The sequence below is a fragment of the Alternaria triticimaculans genome, assembly GCF_023758025.1.
Source record: "Alternaria triticimaculans strain BMP 0046 chromosome Unknown scaffold_7, whole genome shotgun sequence".
Classification (NCBI taxonomy): domain Eukaryota; kingdom Fungi; phylum Ascomycota; class Dothideomycetes; order Pleosporales; family Pleosporaceae; genus Alternaria; species Alternaria triticimaculans.
Window position 1 is genome coordinate 1,068,361 of NW_026055964.1, and position 18,396 is coordinate 1,086,756.

Sequence of the window (18,396 nt, forward strand, 5' to 3'; positions counted from 1 at the left end):
AGTAGACGCTTGGTAGGCGCAAGGTACTCTACTATCCGCAACAGCAGCTCGTTGGGCAAACGCAGAAGACGGCTGTCATCTGGTTTTCGCGTTGGTGATGAGGACGGATTGATGCGCAGGTAATCAAAACACTGAGCCATGGAGTCGTCGGAGTCATCGGAGTCGCACCAATCCCTCCGCGCGGGTGCCATTTGATCGTAATGGGTGGAGGATGGAAGTGGAAATGTATTTTCAGGTCTGACTGTGGGGATCGTGATCAGCTCGCACAGAAGTTGGTATTCCCAAGCGCTTTCTCTACTTGACAAGCGCACCAATGGGTGTGCGATTCTTTCCTCCGTTGCTCGTGACAAACCAATGTGTGTGTGTGTCCTCAAATCAGGCAGACACAGAGCTGTCAACTCGGCCCCGCGGGACATTAGACCTCCAGGGCCGCAATTTGGGGCAGGCTATACCGGATTCGGCATAGATCAAGATAGGGGAAGGGCAAGCGTCACGCAACATCTCTCTATTCCACCTCGTAACTATTGCGCGCAACCATATTGCCATGGCAGCTGGTAGCTCTATTCAGATCGGATGACTTTGCGCGAGCTCTTTACATGCGAGCAAGACTGGTTGTTCCCTACTGCAACTTTGCCGTACTATACAAACACGAAGGCCCTGTCGATTGACAAAAGTACCTGGGTAGCTACACATTTATCGCACATCATCCTTCATATCATCTAACACGCTAGATCATAACCGCATCTCCATCAGCGTCCCACTCAACCTCCACCCTATCCATCGGATCCTGATGCACGCCAAAAGGTCCCATCGCTTTCTTCCAGCACACGTACTCCGCACGATGTAGCACATCTGGCTCGGCCTTCAATCGCCACGGCGTACCACCCTTCGACTCCCACGTCGACATAGTCCACGGCGGGAAGTAGAGATACACCGCAATCTCGGCGTCGCGACATATTTTGCGTACATCGTCGATTGGATCTAGACAGTTGTCCAGTTCGGCGCTGAATCTGGTGTTGTCTAAATGTTCCATATGATAGGCTTCTATGCGCGTGAGGTTGGGTAGGTGGAGCTTTTTCTTAGCGAGACAGAGCGTATTTAGGAAGTTGGCTGTGATGTGCGTTGCCTCGCTGATGCGCAGGACTTCCAGCGTCTTTGGGAAGATCTCCGCGGGATCCGTGATTGGCAGTCCTTGTCGTATGATTCCATGGCCTTGTATCGCCTTCATAGTCAGACCGACTTCCCTCAGGCTCTCGAAGCGGCGGAGGTCGAAGACTGTGGTCACGCTGTGGGAGTATCTTATCGCTGTCATGTCGCTCGGTATCTCAAGGACTGTCAGATGAGGTAACTTGGCTGTCAGCGCTCCAAGCAAGAACTTGTGCTTCCACTCGTATGGTAGTGTATAACTCGCGCGAGCAGATGCAGACCGCGCACTGGCGAAGAGAGGGAAGTCCATGAGCCATGTGTCGCCGAGTTTTAGCTCGCGTAGGTTGGGTAGTGCACAGATGAGGACGCCAAATAGCGCGGGGACGATGTCATCTTTGATAGCTTCTAGCCAGTCCTTTGCATGTCGCTTGTTGGTAGCGAAGTGATTGATCATGACCCCACATGCTTCCAGGAACTCAGCGTCCTGCTTTATGTAATCCGGAGCAGGTAGCGCATTATATTTGGGTTGGGTGAGATACACTTGTACCCCAGTACGGGTAGTATGTTGGGTTCTGGTTGTCCTGCCTTCACTCTTACTCCAAATCTCCAAGCTCTTGACCTGGCCGAGCAGATGCGACCGGTAGCCCAGTTCCGACATGTACCGATCGATGAATGCGAGATTGAACCTTGGTTCTTTGAGTAGCCATTCTTGCGCGACAGGCCTCCATCTTTTGGATACGAGCGCAAGACTTGCAAGATCCCGGTTGCGACTCAAACTCGTGAACTGTGCGCCGATGTTGAGAAGTAATTCTTCCGGAAGATCGCCGATAGTCTTAGGTGTGCGAGGTGAATGTGAGAACGCGGAAGGTCGGAACATGATGGGCAAGCTAGAGAAATTCGGGCTGGAGCAAGGGTCGCGCGGGCGGTGATATGGTGGGGTAGGCGCGAGGCTGAGATGTCTAATTAGGCAGCGGTGATGAGTGGTTGACTCGCGCCCAGGCAGCGATAGGGTATCATCGACGGATAACAAGCTGCCAGAATATACGAATGAGCTTTGCGCTACCGTAAGGATTGGGTCACGTCGAGTGCGGGGTGACCAAATTTTGGAAGTTTGGAAGAAGCGCACGGTTGTGTCACGTGTTTGCGTCTTTCACGTCCGATCTTTGCAGCGAGCAGATGCAGCTGATAACTTCGGCCCATCTCATGCCCACTGCTCTTCCCAGACTACTACGAATACTATCTAGAATCTTTCACAGATCGATAATCCACCCTGAACATATTGAGAGACAGGCCGGCTCAGAAACCTAGCCCATGTTCATCTAATCATTAGATACCACCCAAACCTTCTGAACAGTTCCTGTAGCATAACCTCCTCTTCGGTTGCAGCAGTATCTTCCAGGCAACGCTAGCCCACAGTGTCTCACTGAACTCGGCGGCCATGGGGATACTTACAGATTCTAAATGCAGACGTTCTATGTCCTCGTCCAAGCCCTGCGCCTTATCGGTAATGTATGATGCAGGCTCGTTGAATTCAGCTTTCTTGGACCGCTTTGTCTGCTCTTCTTTCGCACACGGTTTCTTGATCGAGTCTCTGTACTGATCTGGAGACTGTGCGTTCGTACTCTCCGTGGTGACAAAGCTCGCACCAAGGAATAGAGTCTCTTTAGCGAGAGGCGCAAGTTTCTGCTCGAAGCGGAGAGTGAACTGGAAACTGTCCAGATCTGCCGTGCGCGTTAGTCTTATGTCAGTATCGCACCAATACCAAACTCACTCAGTAATGGCGAAAGCCGTCGCCTGAACGCACGCTTCCCCAGAGCCCTGTCAGCCCATCCACTAGAGTCGATTGTCGCTTGCTTCTTGTTTGGTTCTTGAAGCTGCGGATCCCACTTGCTGCTCCTGATACCATGAAAGAATGCACTCTGTATCCACAACCTCAAATCAAATGTGGGGCTGTTCAGGAGTTGCGAGTGGTGGTCAGCGTGACGTAAGAACACCCTGACGCCAAAGGCCGGTTGGGGTTGTCTGCTTGCTTCTGGAGCCCACTCGGAGAATGGCGCTGATGACCCTGAACAGCGCCACATTTCCAGAGGCCGTAAACGATAAAAAGCCTCGAGTTCTTGGCGCATGTCGCCGGTTACCTCTTGGGACCCACTATGGAAGGTCACTTTGATGCCTTTGCGACCGAGGCTTGTAAGTAGGTCAAGGTAATCCAGCCGACCCAGATCGAAAGCGTTGCACAGTATGATGAGTTGTTTGCACGGCGTGTTGAAAGATAGCTCAATGTGCTTGAGTCTCAGGTCGCCCACGGGGATTTCGTTTATTCTTTGCAAAAGAGCAAACGTCCATTTATTACACGAGCGCAAGTGAAGGCGTTGGATAGTGAGTGGTATGACTTTGGAACGTGCCTCTTCTAAAGTCTTTTTAGCCGGGAGCGCATCATTGACACGTGCTGCAAAAGGTTTGGCCGCAAGAGAGAAGACTACGTCGTCGGGGCGCCCAAGAATGCCCATGGGTATGTCAAGCCGCTTCAATCTTGCGAAATCCGCCAGTGTGATTATGTGCGCTCCCATACTCCTCCATTTGGCATCGTGCGACTCAAGAACCTCGATGGTGGGCGGCCCTTTCCATCTGGTGTTCTCCGCGATTGTGAGAGATTCGAGCTTGGCCTGGAACAGTGGTAACGCTGGTCCTTGGAATGGAGCACCGGGTAGCATCTCAAGATTCAGCGCTGGAAAGACTAGAGGTGCCCGCTGAAGCGAACGTGGCGGTTGGCTGGAGAAAAAGGGCCTCACTTCCGGTAGCTGAACAGCCACCGATTTGATGTTGGGACACGATATCGCGAGAAGATTAAGGTAAAGCGCTGGCTCCTTCCTCCATATGGTGCCGACTGAGGCGTTGCTTTCCCAAACTCGGCTCCAGTCCGGGGTATGTCCAGTAGTCGTAGAGATGGCTGCGCCAAGACCTTCCAGTATGTCCAGGTCGAGACTGTTTCCATTCGCGCAGAAACAGCCTACGTGGTGACTGCACCCGAAATCCCCAAGATTGATACTGAGTACCTTGCTAAGGAGTTCCGGCTGATAGCCAAGCATTCGCAAGAAGCCTTTGATGTTCCTCCCCGACACGATCAGCTCTCGCAGGATGGTTTTTTGAACAATTTCTCCAAGACGTTTGTTGACCAGTCCAAAATTGAAGATGTGCGTAGTGCCGAGCATGTTGGAAGCTACCATTTCAAGGAGTTCGGATGGGAGGCGCAGCATTCCGTTGTTTTGGACAAGGTGGGTGTCGACTTCGTCCGACAGCGCAGACGCATCGTGCTGGCCGACATCTTGGGAGTCTTCGGGACTGAATTCTGGTATCGCAGCTTCCCGTGAGAGAGGTGGTGTCTTGACTCCGTTTGCGGGACTCGCTACGCGTCGCTTCCTGGGACTAGAGCTGAGTGGCGTCATCGGCGCCATCGCGGTATTGAGAGGGTGAGATGTGGTTTGGGTGGTTGAGTTGAATCGCAGATTATCGCGCTGGTATACTGATATTCTGGCAAATATCCATGGGTGCATGTGAGTACTGTGGGTCAATCACAAGGGCGGCTACCGCGGTACCTGCATATGGTCAGTTATCGGGTGACGTAATCGAGTGAATGTAGTGGGGTATTACTTGAACAACCTCTCTAGACTGTGAAAGAATGTCTTTGCTTCGTAGCTTAAAGGCAAGGAATGTGTATTGCGCAACATGTGTACCGTGGCTGCTCGTTGACTGAGGTGCAAGGAGGGTGTGACACGTCCACGCCAAGCCGCTAGTATACAAGCAGGTGACTCGTTCCGATGCTCTTTCCATTGACACGCATGCCCTACCAAGATAAGAAACGATAGCTACGCGCAAGCGTGGGTATAAGGATATTCATTTCGTGTCGCTTCAAACCTTGCTCGATATTGCAGTATCGCGTCGCATCCCGGTGCGTCATGTCACCTCCACCATAAAAGACGGCACTCACATGCCCAAGACCGACAGCGGCGATGGGATGTACTCTTCCCAAAACACATTCATCCATCAAACTACCGACTTTGTACTACCTACGTCTCTTTAGTTGTAACCCTAAGAAACTGCAGCTCCTTGGGCTTATGCGCCGAATGCCCATTGCAGTCAACCAAAGGGGCGACAGTAAGCACATTGCCACTCTCGTCTTCAAGTTTGAAGTCAAAAGTAGCAATGAAGTACGCGGTGATGATATTCTGCTCGAGTTTCGCAAAGCGCATGCCCAAACACGGATGCCGTCCTGACCCCCAACCAAGGAAGCCATGTGCTGCCTTCTTCTTGTCCTCCGCACGATCTGGCATGTATCGAGCCGGATCCCACTTCTGTGGGTCGGGATAGATCTCTGGATCGTAGTGTATGTCGCCCGGGGCGTATGTGACGAATGCGCCGGGTGGTATGACTTCGTCGCCGTTACCCGTGGGTATGTTCTTGCCGCTGATGTTCCGCCTGAAGGCCGTGCCGAGCAGATTCAGACGTAGAGAGTCTCGTAGACACATGTCGATGATTGGGAAATCGGCCTCCCATGCCTCTACAGGTACGTCGTCGAGCTGCTGGAGCAAGGGTGCGTTCGGGTTCTTAGCGTACCTTGCCGCATTACTGCGGACTTCGTCGTTCGCTTTGGCGAGCCATTCGGGTGAGGTGGCGAGATAGGACATTACCTAGTTAACATCAGTTTACATTCTGTCGGCGCAAGGTATGCAGAGGGTTGGATTTACTTACCCAGGCTACATTTATACCGCTGTTGAGTAGGCCAGCGAACAACGCCCCAACGACGAACTGAGAGACTCTCTCGGCGCGATCACCCTGATCCAGCAAGTACTGCAGCGCATCATCGTGCTTCTCGTCGCTCGCCGCACGCTTCTTGATGATTTTGTCGATCATCATATAGAGTTGCGCTCCTGCCCAGTTCCGCTTCAAGAGAGCCGGTGAAGGGAGCTTCGGGAACAAGACTGACGTAGCGGTAGAGCTGCTTTCAATCGTCTCAAACATCTTGAGAACCTCCTCTAGCATCTGAGGGTCTTCGGCAATCTCAGTAGCGCCTACCATGCGGATGGTGAGGCGGAAGACGACCCGGTACAGGCTCTCGAAGGGATTGGTGCGGCCACTGGGCTCATTCTTGATGGCTTCGAGAGCTTGCTTTGTGTCGGATATCAAGATAGGCAGCTTGCGACGGAATTGGTCGTTCTTCAAGAAGAAGTTAAGACGGCGATGGAACATGGCGCTGAAGCTGAGATTGTTATCCTCGGCGGTAATGGTCCTGGAAACTTTGGGCGAGTTACCGAACAACACAGCATATCCTTCGGTGAAGCCCAGATCTTTCGACTCGAAGAACAGCTGGCGCCCTTTGTCTCCTGAAAGCGCAACAATCATGTTCGGTCCAGCATGGAAAGAGAAGGTTCCTGTCTTGGACTGGTCGCGTCGCTCGCTCCACCATTCCCATCTTCGGGTCCAGAAACCAAGAGCGCCGACGACTGCAAGATCGTCTTTGACTTGAGGTGGCGCATTCTTAGGGACGCGATGCGAGTAGGATAGTGCGCCAATAGCGCATGCTGTCAAGGCTAGCCCAACTATTGCGAAGAAGGGGGGTTTGATATCTGAAAACCGCTGGAGGACATCAACTACCGCCATCTTGCTGGAGAAATACGACTGGTGACTGCAGTGAGTAGCGCAGGGGTTTATGGCCTTCTTGGGTTTCGCCGCGCTGAGAAGGGGTTGAGGGCAACCCTGATATAGATAATGAATGCAGTCGCAAAACGAGCGCGCCACAGCTCTTATGTGGAGCCTGCATTCCAGAAAGGTACTGCTGCAGGATTGGCGACGCCTGGCGCATCATGGATCATAGCTCATCGGTGCTGCGGCAAGCGTGGTAGTGACGCTGCGCATGGCAATATCAAGCAAGTGTTAGAGTGAAACAGGAACAGGGCTACGAATTGGCCGATATACTCAGTGGCGACACAATCAGCATGCTCGCTCGTATTACTACGGGCGGTTGTCTGGAAAGATGCACATGTGTGATCGCTTGCCGCTGCTCCATACATTCCCCGGCCCGTCCTGCAGTCGTAATCCTCGGCATCGCAGCCACAATTCATACAACCATCGGCCATCGGTTCGGCACTCGGGTTCCGACTGTGAGTGTCTAAACGAGACACAACAAACACACGGCCACCGGATAATATACCTCGTCTGCAAAGGCTTGCATAGACGAGAGCCCGAGAGGGTGGAGCCGATAGTCACCACAGCACCTTCCTTTTTGGTCCTGGCACTGAGGATGCTGCAGCTGAGTAGGATCCATGGTCTTTTCCTGCATCTTCTCGAGAAGAGTGAGGACTCCAGGGCCCTTGCTCGCCAAGAAAGCGAGCCATCGGATTAAAGTCGGCATAGGACTGCTGTTTGCACCCATTTGCCATGATATGAGCAGATGTGAGCTCGCGCGCAACCTCGTTGTATCCTCCCCTCCCTCTTCCCAGTCTAGTGTAGTTGTCACTGCCCATAGCATCGACGGGCATGGCGCGAACAGAGATGTCCATGCCAATGCCTATACCCATGAGGTCGTGCTCCATACTGTTCGGACCTGCTCCTTGTGTGTGCTTTTCTTGTGTACCGACGTGATCTAATGAGACCAAGTTCCGTTCGGGATTTCTTGTGGGCTTCTGCGACGTGCCTGCTGGTCGATACCGAGGATGCTCGACAATGATACCGTCGGGCCGCTTGACCGCGCGGTACTTCTTTGTAGAGCGCCGGGGTTTGCTCTCAAGTGTCATTGTAATACTAAGGTCGGCGTTCAGAGGCAGGCTCTGGGGGATTTGCTCGTTCGGTTCGATCGATGTTGACGACGTGTGTCTTGGTTCGCGCATGTGGACGTGAGGAGACTGGTGTGAGACTGATTGTGTAGTGAGGGTCTGGATGTGTGGTATCTGTAGATGTGGTGATAGCTTTCTCCATGTCAGTGTACAATGCTTGTCCTTTGTATACTGGACGTCAGCGCATCGCGCAGTATACCCAACGCCGTCGTCAGCGACGTAGCCATGGTCTGAAGAGTCCAGATCTCTCCCATCGAGATCATAAACTCTCCACCTCCCTCATCTCACCCTCTCTAGCACGACAAGCACACCGTAAGGTAGATGCCTTGCGCACAATTGAGCCTGATCGACGTTATACACACCACAACGACATCATACCAGGTCCTGCGGTTACGACGATGGCGGTCTGGATCCGTGGATGCGATGCGCCCTCTATCCGTCTGCAGCCCTATAGTGTGCGAGCCCGTTAGACCACTGCAGCTGTGTCCGAAATTTTGGTATATCCAGAGCTTCGACCGACGTCATATCAAGTGCGTCGCACGGGAATCTAGACCATCAGAGCGACAGTTGCGCTGCTGAGCCCCTGTCGCGTCTCGTAGCCGTGAAAGGGTGCGCCTCAGCTCAAGCGCGTGCGGCCACACAGCCCCCTGCGCAGCATCGCGAACATGTCGTCATATGTGAAGCTGGCAGCTGGAATAGGCTTCGTGGGATCGTCTGCGCGGGTATCGGGGGCAGGCGTCTGAAATAGCCAGAGGGTCTAGATTTGATATCGTGGGGGGCCAGAGGGGGCAAGATGGCGAGAGGGAGGCAGGAGGGACGGAGCGAGTGGGACCGGTAATGATGTCAGGGCGCGTGCGCAACAGCAGACGGGGGTGAGCAACCCATCGCTTCTTCACGACACCAACACGACGCCTGGCACTACATCACTGCAACAATCTCCACATTAACCTTAGCTTTTTTATTCGTCTTTTTGTTTTCGCTGAATGATCTGCTTTTCGAGTCCACCGCAGCTTCATTGGACAAGGCCCACCTTACGTGTCTGCTGTCACCCATTTTCACAGACTCAGGTCGTCTTTCCATATCGAATTGTCGCAATAACCCCTTCCAACCAATACTTCACATATCAGGCCCACTTATTAGACAGCCCCGTGATACTGTCGAAGACGGCGCCATCAAGGAGACCTTAGCACATAGCCGAGTGCTGCCATCATCTCAGGTTCCTTCTCTAGCTGATCATGTGTAGTGGCCAGACACTTCTCGATGACAGGGATGAGATCACCGGGGGTATAATGCCTTTCTGGCTGTCTCGCGTCCGCGTAAAGTTTCCTAGTATCCCAGGCGGTAGTCAGGTTACCGCTCGGTGCCTCCCATCCTATCTCGCGGAATTTAGTAGTGCCAAAAGCGGTGGTTAGGCCAACACGCGATGCCCGCCATCTCCGAAGCGCAGCCGGGAACTCCTTGTTGTTGGAATAGGGAATGGATCTATAATGCCAGCCCATGGAGACGATGTTATACGGATACAGCAGCTGGATTTCGCGCAATCTTGGAAAGTTGACATCATCAGCTATCAGATTGTCGAGCCATTGTGTGCCTGGCCATAAATTCTCATGGCTAATGCTCGTACGGAGAGACTCGAGGGATGAAGGGAGTACGTGGCGAAGCTCAGCCGTTGCTGGATCACGAATGCGATGTCCGAACGTAACCCTGTCGTGGATGCATAGCTTGTCGAATAGGTATTGGTATGGGATCACTAGCCGCTTGAGACTTGAAAAGTCTACCGGGTCCAGGCCGATGATCAGACTGTTGTGCAAATATTCACTGACAAGACTAACTTCGACATTGATCTCCTCGAGTCGCGCTTGAAGATCCGATCGCGTTTGTCGGATTGGTTGATGCGTCGATATGGTTGCAGGCTTGTTGTGACAAACGAACGCATTATATGCGTCGTTGAGTTCATCGAAGATGGTGCCGGACATCCCATTGAAGGATGTAGCCTTCAGACTATGCGCAAGAGTAAAGAGAACGGTCATGCTCTCGAAAAAGCATACTGTCCATCTATCCGCGTCTGTCGTGCTATGCTCATAGCAACCCCTGCTGATTTTCCATGCGGTGTAGTGTTTTTGGTATGAATCACGCGCTACGTCCATCGTCATTGGTCCGAGACGAAGATGGGTGAAGGACGCGACCAGATCTGGGTGAATTCGCAACATCGCGTTCAGCTTCCACAGGTTTGCAGGCTCGACAGTCGCTCGTTTGATAAGACCTTCCTGTGCTATTGGACGCATACGACGGCAAGTGAGCGAGAGAGCGTGGAGGTCTACGATTTCGACTCCGCCAGTGATACTGACCAGGAGCTCATCGGGAAGTCGCAGTATCGCGGTCCTGGATTGCGACATGGCGGCGGGTTGTGAGTTGAATCTCTTCCGGAAGTACAGATCTGTTGGTTTTGATTGTGTAAAAGGCTGGATTGTTCAATGTTGCTTGTGGCCTTGAGCCACGCTCGAGCCACGCTAACTGCATCGGGTAGGCTTCTGGTGGTGAGAGAGGAAAGAGCTCTTGGCAGTTGCACAATCGTAACGCGATTCACTATGGAACTTGCTTACCTCTACGGACCTCTCGCCCGAATTGTACCGTCTCAGGCTACGTGCGCGAATTGCGGTCAGTGGACCCTTTTAATTCCATCCTTGCACTCGTCCTTCGCCGGGATCATAACACTGACTCTACCTCGACTGCAACATCAGTGGGCTACGATACACCTCATATGAGCGCAAATTCCACGCCATTTACCGCTCCTTCACCGGATCTGGAGGACTTGGGAGCGCCTAACGAAGCTGCACTCGCGTGAACAGTGTACCCTGGCGTCAATATCCCCATATAATACTAGTTGACGATCGAATTCTAAGGATACACACCTTCCATGACTTGCTATCTTCGACTACAACAATTGAATCACCACTCTACAACACTCGTTCCGATCCAATGGAAGTTCTTGTGGACCATATCTTCAACATGCTTAAATGCGTGAAGATCGGCTCCGCAAATATGTTGGTCAATATCGGTAAACTGGTTGTCGTTTTCGTTGCGGCCCCCATACTCTACCACTCTCAGGTATCTTGCTTTCCATAATGAGCACCCTAGAAAAGTCACTCTCTCATGTTCTGTTCAGTACACGATACGCTTATCAGTTTACCTACGTCGATCCGACGGATCTTATCGAACAAGACTGCTGGATATGCCTGCGGACGTACTTTAGCCAAGAAGAAGACGACGAGGACGGAGACGAGCCAAGACCCGGGTGCCTACCCATAAGGCTACCATGCGGCCACATTGTTGGGCAACACTGTTTCGAGCACTACCGACGCGCCACCAACGATGTAGAACAATGTCTCCTATGTCGCCAGAAGCTCCTTCCACTACTCCCTCGCACGAAATCCACTGCTCTTCTAGGCAGGGTATGCCGAACACCCTGGTTCCAGTGGCACGACCGCAAACTCGGATGGACGCCGTTCGGCGTCGAAGACATGGATGCATCAAGCAGCGAGATCAAAATGTACAACGGCGAGGTACTGACATGGTTCGACGTATTCATCATTATCGTGCACGACGAAGCCTCGCGCGCATTTCTATTCATCACCCTTCCCATATTCGCCATCGTCGCTCCTGTCGCTGTCTTCTGCCTGGCTTATCAGCGATTCGGGAATACACCTCCGTCGTACGTCGCTATCCACGATCCAGCCTTGCACGTTGCGTATGGCACATACTCGTACGGTTTAATGGAACGCTTCCCGGAATTGAGACTCTTATGCGACGCTGCCACTGGACATGCAATTTATGATCGCGCGCGTTCTGGCGCCCGTTCTGGCGAGGATGTCGCACCTGCCGTTTTCTTCATAATTGCAGGCTTTGCGTTCACTCGTTTGACATACGAAACACACTTTCCAAGGTCCAGTAGGAATATGTTGAAGTTTCTAGTGTACGGACGGTTGGCGTATGCTGTGTTGGGGTTTAGCGTCATCATGAGCTTCGGGTTTCTAGACATATTCGCATACCTGACTGTGGCGACTCTCGTCGTCCTAACTGCGAATGCGCGGGCAAGAGGAAGTATCCAAAGTGCATAGTTCTGGAAGGAGCACGAAGCAAGAGCAGGCGACTGAAGTAGAATGTTGACTCATACAGTGCGAGAATGAGATTCATATAGTTCGACATGTGGTACGAATGCACCAGAACGATCTTGAACAGTGTTTGTTGTAATTGGCGTTGTGTATCATGAACACCTCTTTTGTCTTATTACGCCTTCATATCTACGGTCTCTATGAACCGCTTATAATTCGTTCATGCCTCATTCATGTCTTGAGCTCAAGGAATCCTGATCACCATATCTAGGCATCCGAAACCAGCATGTCTATGACTAGCAAACCCTCGCTTCTCGACCTACCCAACGAGCTCCTCCTCCAGATTGCCAGCTACCTAGAGCCCGACGTGAGAATCGACAAAGACGCTGGCTATGGTTCGCCCACTTGGCTTCCTCTTCATCCCAAAGATCCGCCGACAGCTACACTTCCTCAGAGTGCCACAGAGACACGGCAGAAACATAGAGAAAGCACGCAACCACTAGTGAATCTAGCATTGACATGCAAGCGGCTTGCACCCATCGCGCAAGAATCGCTGTTCAAAAATGTATCGCTACCGCGCCAATTACAAGACCGCGAACCGTCGTACGACGGCTTTTATGCATCACCGATGCTGCATTTCTTGCGTACAATCATCGAGCGCCCCGATCTCGTGAAAAATGTGTGCAGTTTAGCGATATGGTTATGGAAAGGTGGGCCTATACGGCCGTTACAGTACCTAAGCGAATCGTCAGACCATGAGCCGGGAAGCTTAGCAGCAAAGATGGCCAACATTGTGTACACTCTTCCCGACGGCTCCCAGCGATCCGGCACAGGTCACGCGCGATGGATACAGAGCCTCTCTTGCCCGAGTGAACTCATGGTCGCTAGTTTAATACTGGCGTCTTTGCCTCAACTGCGCGCCGTCGAGATCTACGCCAAAGCAGCCCCTAGTTCTAACAACGTGTATGGAAACCTTGGTTGGTTTCTCAAGCGAGAGGAAGAAACTGGTATTCGTCGGCTAAGTCAAGGTCTGAGCATGACGAATATAAAAAGCCTCACTTTGTCTGCTAACCTCAACTGGTTATGTATCAACACAAGCAGTCTCACACATCTGACCCTGGACTACAACGGGCGGCACCCATTTGCAAATTTCCTCAAGGGAGACATCGCGCCTATCACAGACCTGACTATCCTCTGGGAATGCAACGACACTGTCGACCCAATGGGGAGATTACAACTTGGAAATGCAAAAAAGCTCAGGTACTTGTGTAGAAGGCTCAAAAGTCTACACACGCTTCGGTTCAACTCCTCAGCGTACTTGCTTACAAGGAAAAGACCCCCCCACACGATGGAACGCATAGTCTTTCAGCCAGCTGACGCGTTGGCTTTCAAGTTTGCGGAGAAGATTTGCGGTTGTGCTTTGGGTTATCGCCTTGATAGGTTGCGTGTTGTTGAGCTGCATCGGTTCATCGAAGGGCCTGTGCCTGCTACGGTCGTGCTAGAAAACGTTCGGACTCGGGATGCCGTGACTGGGCAGGAAGTGTGGACTGTGTGGCGGTCTGAGCCGGGCTGTCCCCCAGTGAGTACGGGTCGTCTATCAACAAACAAAAACTTTCAACTCGATGATTAGAGGTAACGGGATGGCTTGAAGATCGTAGTTAGTAAGCCACAAATCGACACATCGGTCGCGGTTGGATTCTGACAAAATGATAAATCGCGTCTTTGTTGCCAATGACGGTTTTCGTTAACGTTTATTTATCATCTACCAACTACCTCGTTGGTGCATTCACCAGAGGTTCAGCGCAGCAGCACCAGCAAGGGCCAGCAGCGCAGAGCCCTCAATGCCGTACTTGTGAGCAGCACCGGTGCTCTCGGGCAGAGACGCAGATGCCGAATCAGATCCACTGGCAGCCGGTGTAGACGCTGAAGCCGAAGAAGCCATCGTGCTAGTCGGCATGACAGATCCACTGGGTGTCATCGCGCCCGTGCTGGCACTCCTCATAGTAGTAGCAACAGTGCTGCCAGCTTGCGCTGAGGCAGTCATGCTAGTCGCAGCACTTGCAGCAGGAGTCAAGAGGCTGTTTCCAGCAACGACGGTTGCAGAAAGGAACTGCACGTCATCACTGGAGAGTGTCGCAGTGATGGGTTTGCCGCCCGTATCGTCATTGCCACCAAGCTGGTTCACAGTGCAGGTCATCTCGACTGCCTTCTCGTTGTAGTCGCATCCGAGGCTCATGGATATCGTGTCGGTAGACATTTGGGCTTGGAAGCGCGTTTGCGAAAGGATGGTGACATCGAGGCCTGGGCCCCAGCCGCACTCGCTATCGTCGACGCCCGTGGGGCATGCGATGTGGAACTCGGTAGTGGAGGGGTTGGCGGTGTTGATGGTTGCGACAGGGTCGATGCCGTCGTAGCCTACGCTTGTTAGCCTTTGATCTGCGGTGTTCCTCGGACTAGAGTGACGTACCACCAGGGAAAAAGAAGCTGACGACGTCTTCAGCACAAGCCGCGCTTGCCAGGATGGAGAGGATAGCAATGGATTGACGCATGGTGGGTTGTGTGGGTCTCGTAAAAAACAAGGATTAGATTAGGGTATAACGGTCGGAGTTGCGCAAGTACAGAGAATGACTGGATTGGGTATAAATGAGTGTGTGGTCGCAAAAACGACTGACGATACGAGGAGCTGAGGCTTGACGGCGTGCAGACGCCTGTACGAGGAGGCGCATTGCTACTTAATATTTTCCCCTGACCTTGGTAACAAGGCTTGTTCGGCTAGTTGCCGCAGACAGGCTGAATGCTAGTGTCGATCTGCGTTAGCCGTGTGGGTTATCTTGTGGGAAATTAGACAATGCCATACAGCGGAGCTATCCAGCCAATTAATTTTGCAACCCTAGCAGGCATAGGATGCGTTGTCATGCTCATAGTGCCGGTAGATGAATTTGACAAGAGCTTGACATGGTTCCCAGATGTTGTTCGCCGGTTCCCACGCGCGAAGATCGCGGATCCAGAGCAAGGGATTGTTCGTTCCAGTCTGTTTCTAAAGGCAGAGGCAGAGTCTTGTACCGATCCGGTGTACGCTTAGGATGCAGCGATCCCTTTGGCGCGAGCGTTATCGATTTCGGATGCAAGTGAGCGAGATTGTAATTCTCCTCGGCCGTAAAAGCTGCTGCACGATTCGAGGAGCAGGTCATCTGGCGATGCGCCGCGCCGTGGCGAAGCGCATAGCCTTCGAGAATTTCATGGCACCGGCAGAAACTGAGACGTTATTCTCTCCGGCCGAGGCTTGGGGGATGCCAGTTTCAGGCCGCGACCTTCGGACAAACGTGCGGATTGCCGATCATCGGCATTTTCAGACTTTGCCGCATGGTGAAGAGCGTTTTGTCACCCCCTGGGCATGTTGGACAAGGGCAGGTTGGTGGAAGGGAGAGGCGTGGGATGATCGTTGTGCGGAGAACTGCAGGAACAACCGGCAGCTGCCCCACTTGGCAAATCACCGTAAGGTCCGATAAGAGCAGCACTGCGCGCGTGCAATAACACCAGCCTGGGCACAGTAATCCGTTTGAGTCTTCTAAGCCATCTTGCGACATAGGCACAACTCGTATCAAACTGAAATTGCGGTTATTTGTATTATCAACAACCCAAGGCTGGCCAGCGTCGTGAACCCGCACCGCCCAACTCGCCTTAACATGAGATGGCATCTCCCTCAACCGCGTCGCAAACGACCAACGGTATCCTCATCCTATGGGGATCTGTTGACTCTGCCACAGTTGATCAAGATGCACTGAACGATTGGTGGACCAACGAGCACCTGCCCGAGCGTGTATGCCTCCCGGGCTTCCAACGCGCGCGCCGTTACCGCGCCCAAAACCCCAGCGATGGCCTGGACAACTATCTAGCCTTGTACGAGACTTCACGCGTCCAAGATCTCGCATCTACCGAGTACCTGTATGCGCTCAACCACCCGACGAAGAGGACAGTTCAGTTCATGCCATGTCTGGCGCAGATGAGCCGCTTCGCGTGCGAGAGGATCTGGTCGAATCCCTCATCGATCTCGAAACCTGATCATGCGACCAGCGACAACGGGTGGCTTGTGATGCTGGTGTTTGAGGTCGCTAATGCTACCGATGATCCAATCTCTCGTATTGATGACTGCCTCAGGCGCGAAGAGCATGGCGCGTTAGCGGAAACAACGCATACTCAGATCGCAAAAGTAAATGCAGATATTACAAGAGTAGGAACGACGAGCAAGTCTTACGACGATGTCCAGTTCAACAACTCGGGTGTTGACGATGGCACAAAGCCGGCTGACACCTTCATTGCATTACTCGAGTTTGAGCGCAGTGCTGACGGCCCAGGACCTATCCAGGTTCCAAGCAATAAATGGCTTGCGTCTCTCACCACCATCTTGACAGCCGCCGGGCTACACATTCAATACCTCAACACCTACACGCTCTTAGCCTCGCTCGCCAAAAACCAGATCGCGTGCTGACAGCTTGACACGACGTCCGCCTACGCCAGGCTGGCCGCCTAAACTACGCGACACGCTTGCGGCATCGCGCGCCCCAGTTCCAGGCACCCGGCCCAATCGCGCACCACCTCCCCACCAGGGGCACGCGAATTTGAGTATAGAAAGATGCCAAATTTGGGATTCTGAGGTCTGTGGCTGGCAGGGGTATGCATCCCGTTGTTCCTGAGGCGCAACCGGTGAAGCTGCCAGCCCCACGATAAAGAACGCTGCGAGGCCCGCATCGTGTGCTTACATCTGCATCCTCTCATCTCTTACCACCACGAAAGTAACGGCGTATCTTCTACCAAGATGCCGTCCATGAACCTACCCACGAGCTTCGGGCCCTTCTCCGCCCTCCCTCGCGATGCTTCTCCCCGCTTGCGCATCGTCCAAAACTGCCAAATGGGCATCGCACTCCTCGCCGTAGTCGCCGCCTTCTTCACCCTCGTAATCCCATCGGAGCGCAAGTTCTTCACCTTGAGCCTTCTCTACACGCCCCTCCTGACCTCCATCACTACCGTCTACCTCGTCCGCCGAGAACAGAGGCGCGCCGTCGCTGGTACCCTCTCCAAGCAGAGGTATATCAAATACCAGTGTTTCAAGATGGCGGCTGCGATTGGCATGTCGATCATAGGCTTCATTGGACATGTCGCTAGTACACCGGCGAAGGGAGATGCATACTTTGCTGGAGAGCGGGGACTGTGGATTAGCGGAGTCAAGATCAACACATGGCAGGGACTGTTGCTTTGGTTGAACTTCTTCAACTGGTAGGTCATCATTTTCCAACACAACATGTGTCTGTACTGACAGAAATACTTTCGTAGGGTCTTCCTGTGGGCTAGCTTGTTTTATTCTTGCTGCATGACTGGTAGGCAACAGGGCTCCATTGCTCTTACTGGCGAGGAGGCACGCATTGGCATCGACCCTGAGGAGGCTGACGACGAGGCTATTGCTCGCGCTCTTCAGGCTGAGGATCCCAACTGGCAGGGATAGACTGCTCTAACGGAATCATATTCGAGTCGTTTTGTGGGCGACAAGAGCTAGCGATGTCGTTCCCTGATCGTTTCGCATGCTGGATGTAATCAGGATCAGTCGCTTTGCCATCTTCACTTCGGTAGCCTGCACTATGGCTCTGAACAGAATACGACGGGTTAGAGAGCTCGATCAGATTGCTGAAAACTAGTCCAGTATCGCAAACACGCTCCTTAAATCAGCCGTTAATGAATATGGATCCTACTTCTACGTATCATTACTATCTACTCCCCCCTCCCAAAACCAAGTGACCACATACCTTCCCCTCCTACAGTACCAAAGCCATCCACCCAAGAACCCCAGCAACCATCACCGGCACCCCGACCGTCCCAGCAGCATCCGTAAAACCCGGCAGACCCGAAGCACTCGTCGTGGACGGAGTCGGTTCGACAATAACAGTCGCCGTCGTCGTATCACTAGCAGAAGGAGCAGGAGCATACGGAGGCGCAGCACTGCTCTCCTCACCATCAGAAGCGACACTGCTCGGAGCGGGCACAAAATCCGTGGCCGTACCGCTCGATGGCTGGGGCGCAAGCCAAGTAGTGAGCTCTATGAGGCCAGTCGCACTAGTCAAAGGTGCTGACTGAGAAGACCCGGAGGAGCTCAGATCGACGGTACCGGTCACGCTAGCGAGGCTGGAAGGGATTTGCGTGATGACTGAGACGGTCCGCGTAGTCGTGATTGTGGTGAGGGCCGTGGAGCATGAGTCGTCGGAGCTGATGTCGGTAGGCTCTACCGGCGGTGGGACCGCAGGGTAGGACTCTATGTG

General features: G+C 53.0%; 6 protein-coding genes across 6 annotated transcripts; 2 read left to right on the forward strand and 4 right to left on the reverse strand.

The window, feature by feature from the left end:
- Nucleotides 1–727: 727 nt before the first annotated feature.
- On the reverse strand, nt 728–2,023 carry J4E78_005723 (uncharacterized protein; the record flags this gene model as incomplete). The annotated part of the gene is made up of 1 exon (XM_049366339.1): nt 728–2,023. The coding sequence occupies one exon, from the start codon at nt 2,021–2,023 to the stop codon at nt 728–730; it is 1,296 nt and encodes a 431-aa protein (XP_049222065.1).
- Nucleotides 2,024–2,472: 449 nt separating this feature from the next.
- J4E78_005724 (uncharacterized protein) lies at nt 2,473–4,748 on the reverse strand (the record flags this gene model as incomplete). Its single annotated transcript, XM_049366340.1, has 3 exons — nt 2,473–2,867; nt 2,951–4,661; nt 4,743–4,748. 3 exons carry the CDS (start codon nt 4,746–4,748, stop codon nt 2,473–2,475), a joined length of 2,112 nt encoding a protein of 703 aa, XP_049222066.1.
- A 465-nt stretch (nt 4,749–5,213) lies between these two features.
- Nucleotides 5,214–8,030, reverse strand: J4E78_005725 (uncharacterized protein; the record flags this gene model as incomplete). Its single annotated transcript, XM_049366341.1, has 3 exons — nt 5,214–5,834; nt 5,896–6,725; nt 7,505–8,030. 3 exons carry the CDS (start codon nt 8,028–8,030, stop codon nt 5,214–5,216), a joined length of 1,977 nt encoding a protein of 658 aa, XP_049222067.1.
- A 5,844-nt stretch (nt 8,031–13,874) lies between these two features.
- J4E78_005726 (uncharacterized protein) lies at nt 13,875–14,637 on the reverse strand (the record flags this gene model as incomplete). Its single annotated transcript, XM_049366342.1, has 2 exons — nt 13,875–14,503; nt 14,556–14,637. 2 exons carry the CDS (start codon nt 14,635–14,637, stop codon nt 13,875–13,877), a joined length of 711 nt encoding a protein of 236 aa, XP_049222068.1.
- A 1,142-nt stretch (nt 14,638–15,779) lies between these two features.
- J4E78_005727 (uncharacterized protein) lies at nt 15,780–16,577 on the forward strand (the record flags this gene model as incomplete). Its single annotated transcript, XM_049366343.1, has 1 exon — nt 15,780–16,577. One exon carries the CDS (start codon nt 15,780–15,782, stop codon nt 16,575–16,577), a length of 798 nt encoding a protein of 265 aa, XP_049222069.1.
- A 327-nt stretch (nt 16,578–16,904) lies between these two features.
- Nucleotides 16,905–17,588, forward strand: J4E78_005728 (uncharacterized protein; the record flags this gene model as incomplete). Its single annotated transcript, XM_049366344.1, has 3 exons — nt 16,905–16,909; nt 16,931–17,362; nt 17,468–17,588. 3 exons carry the CDS (start codon nt 16,905–16,907, stop codon nt 17,586–17,588), a joined length of 558 nt encoding a protein of 185 aa, XP_049222070.1.
- Nucleotides 17,589–18,396: the final 808 nt, after the last annotated feature.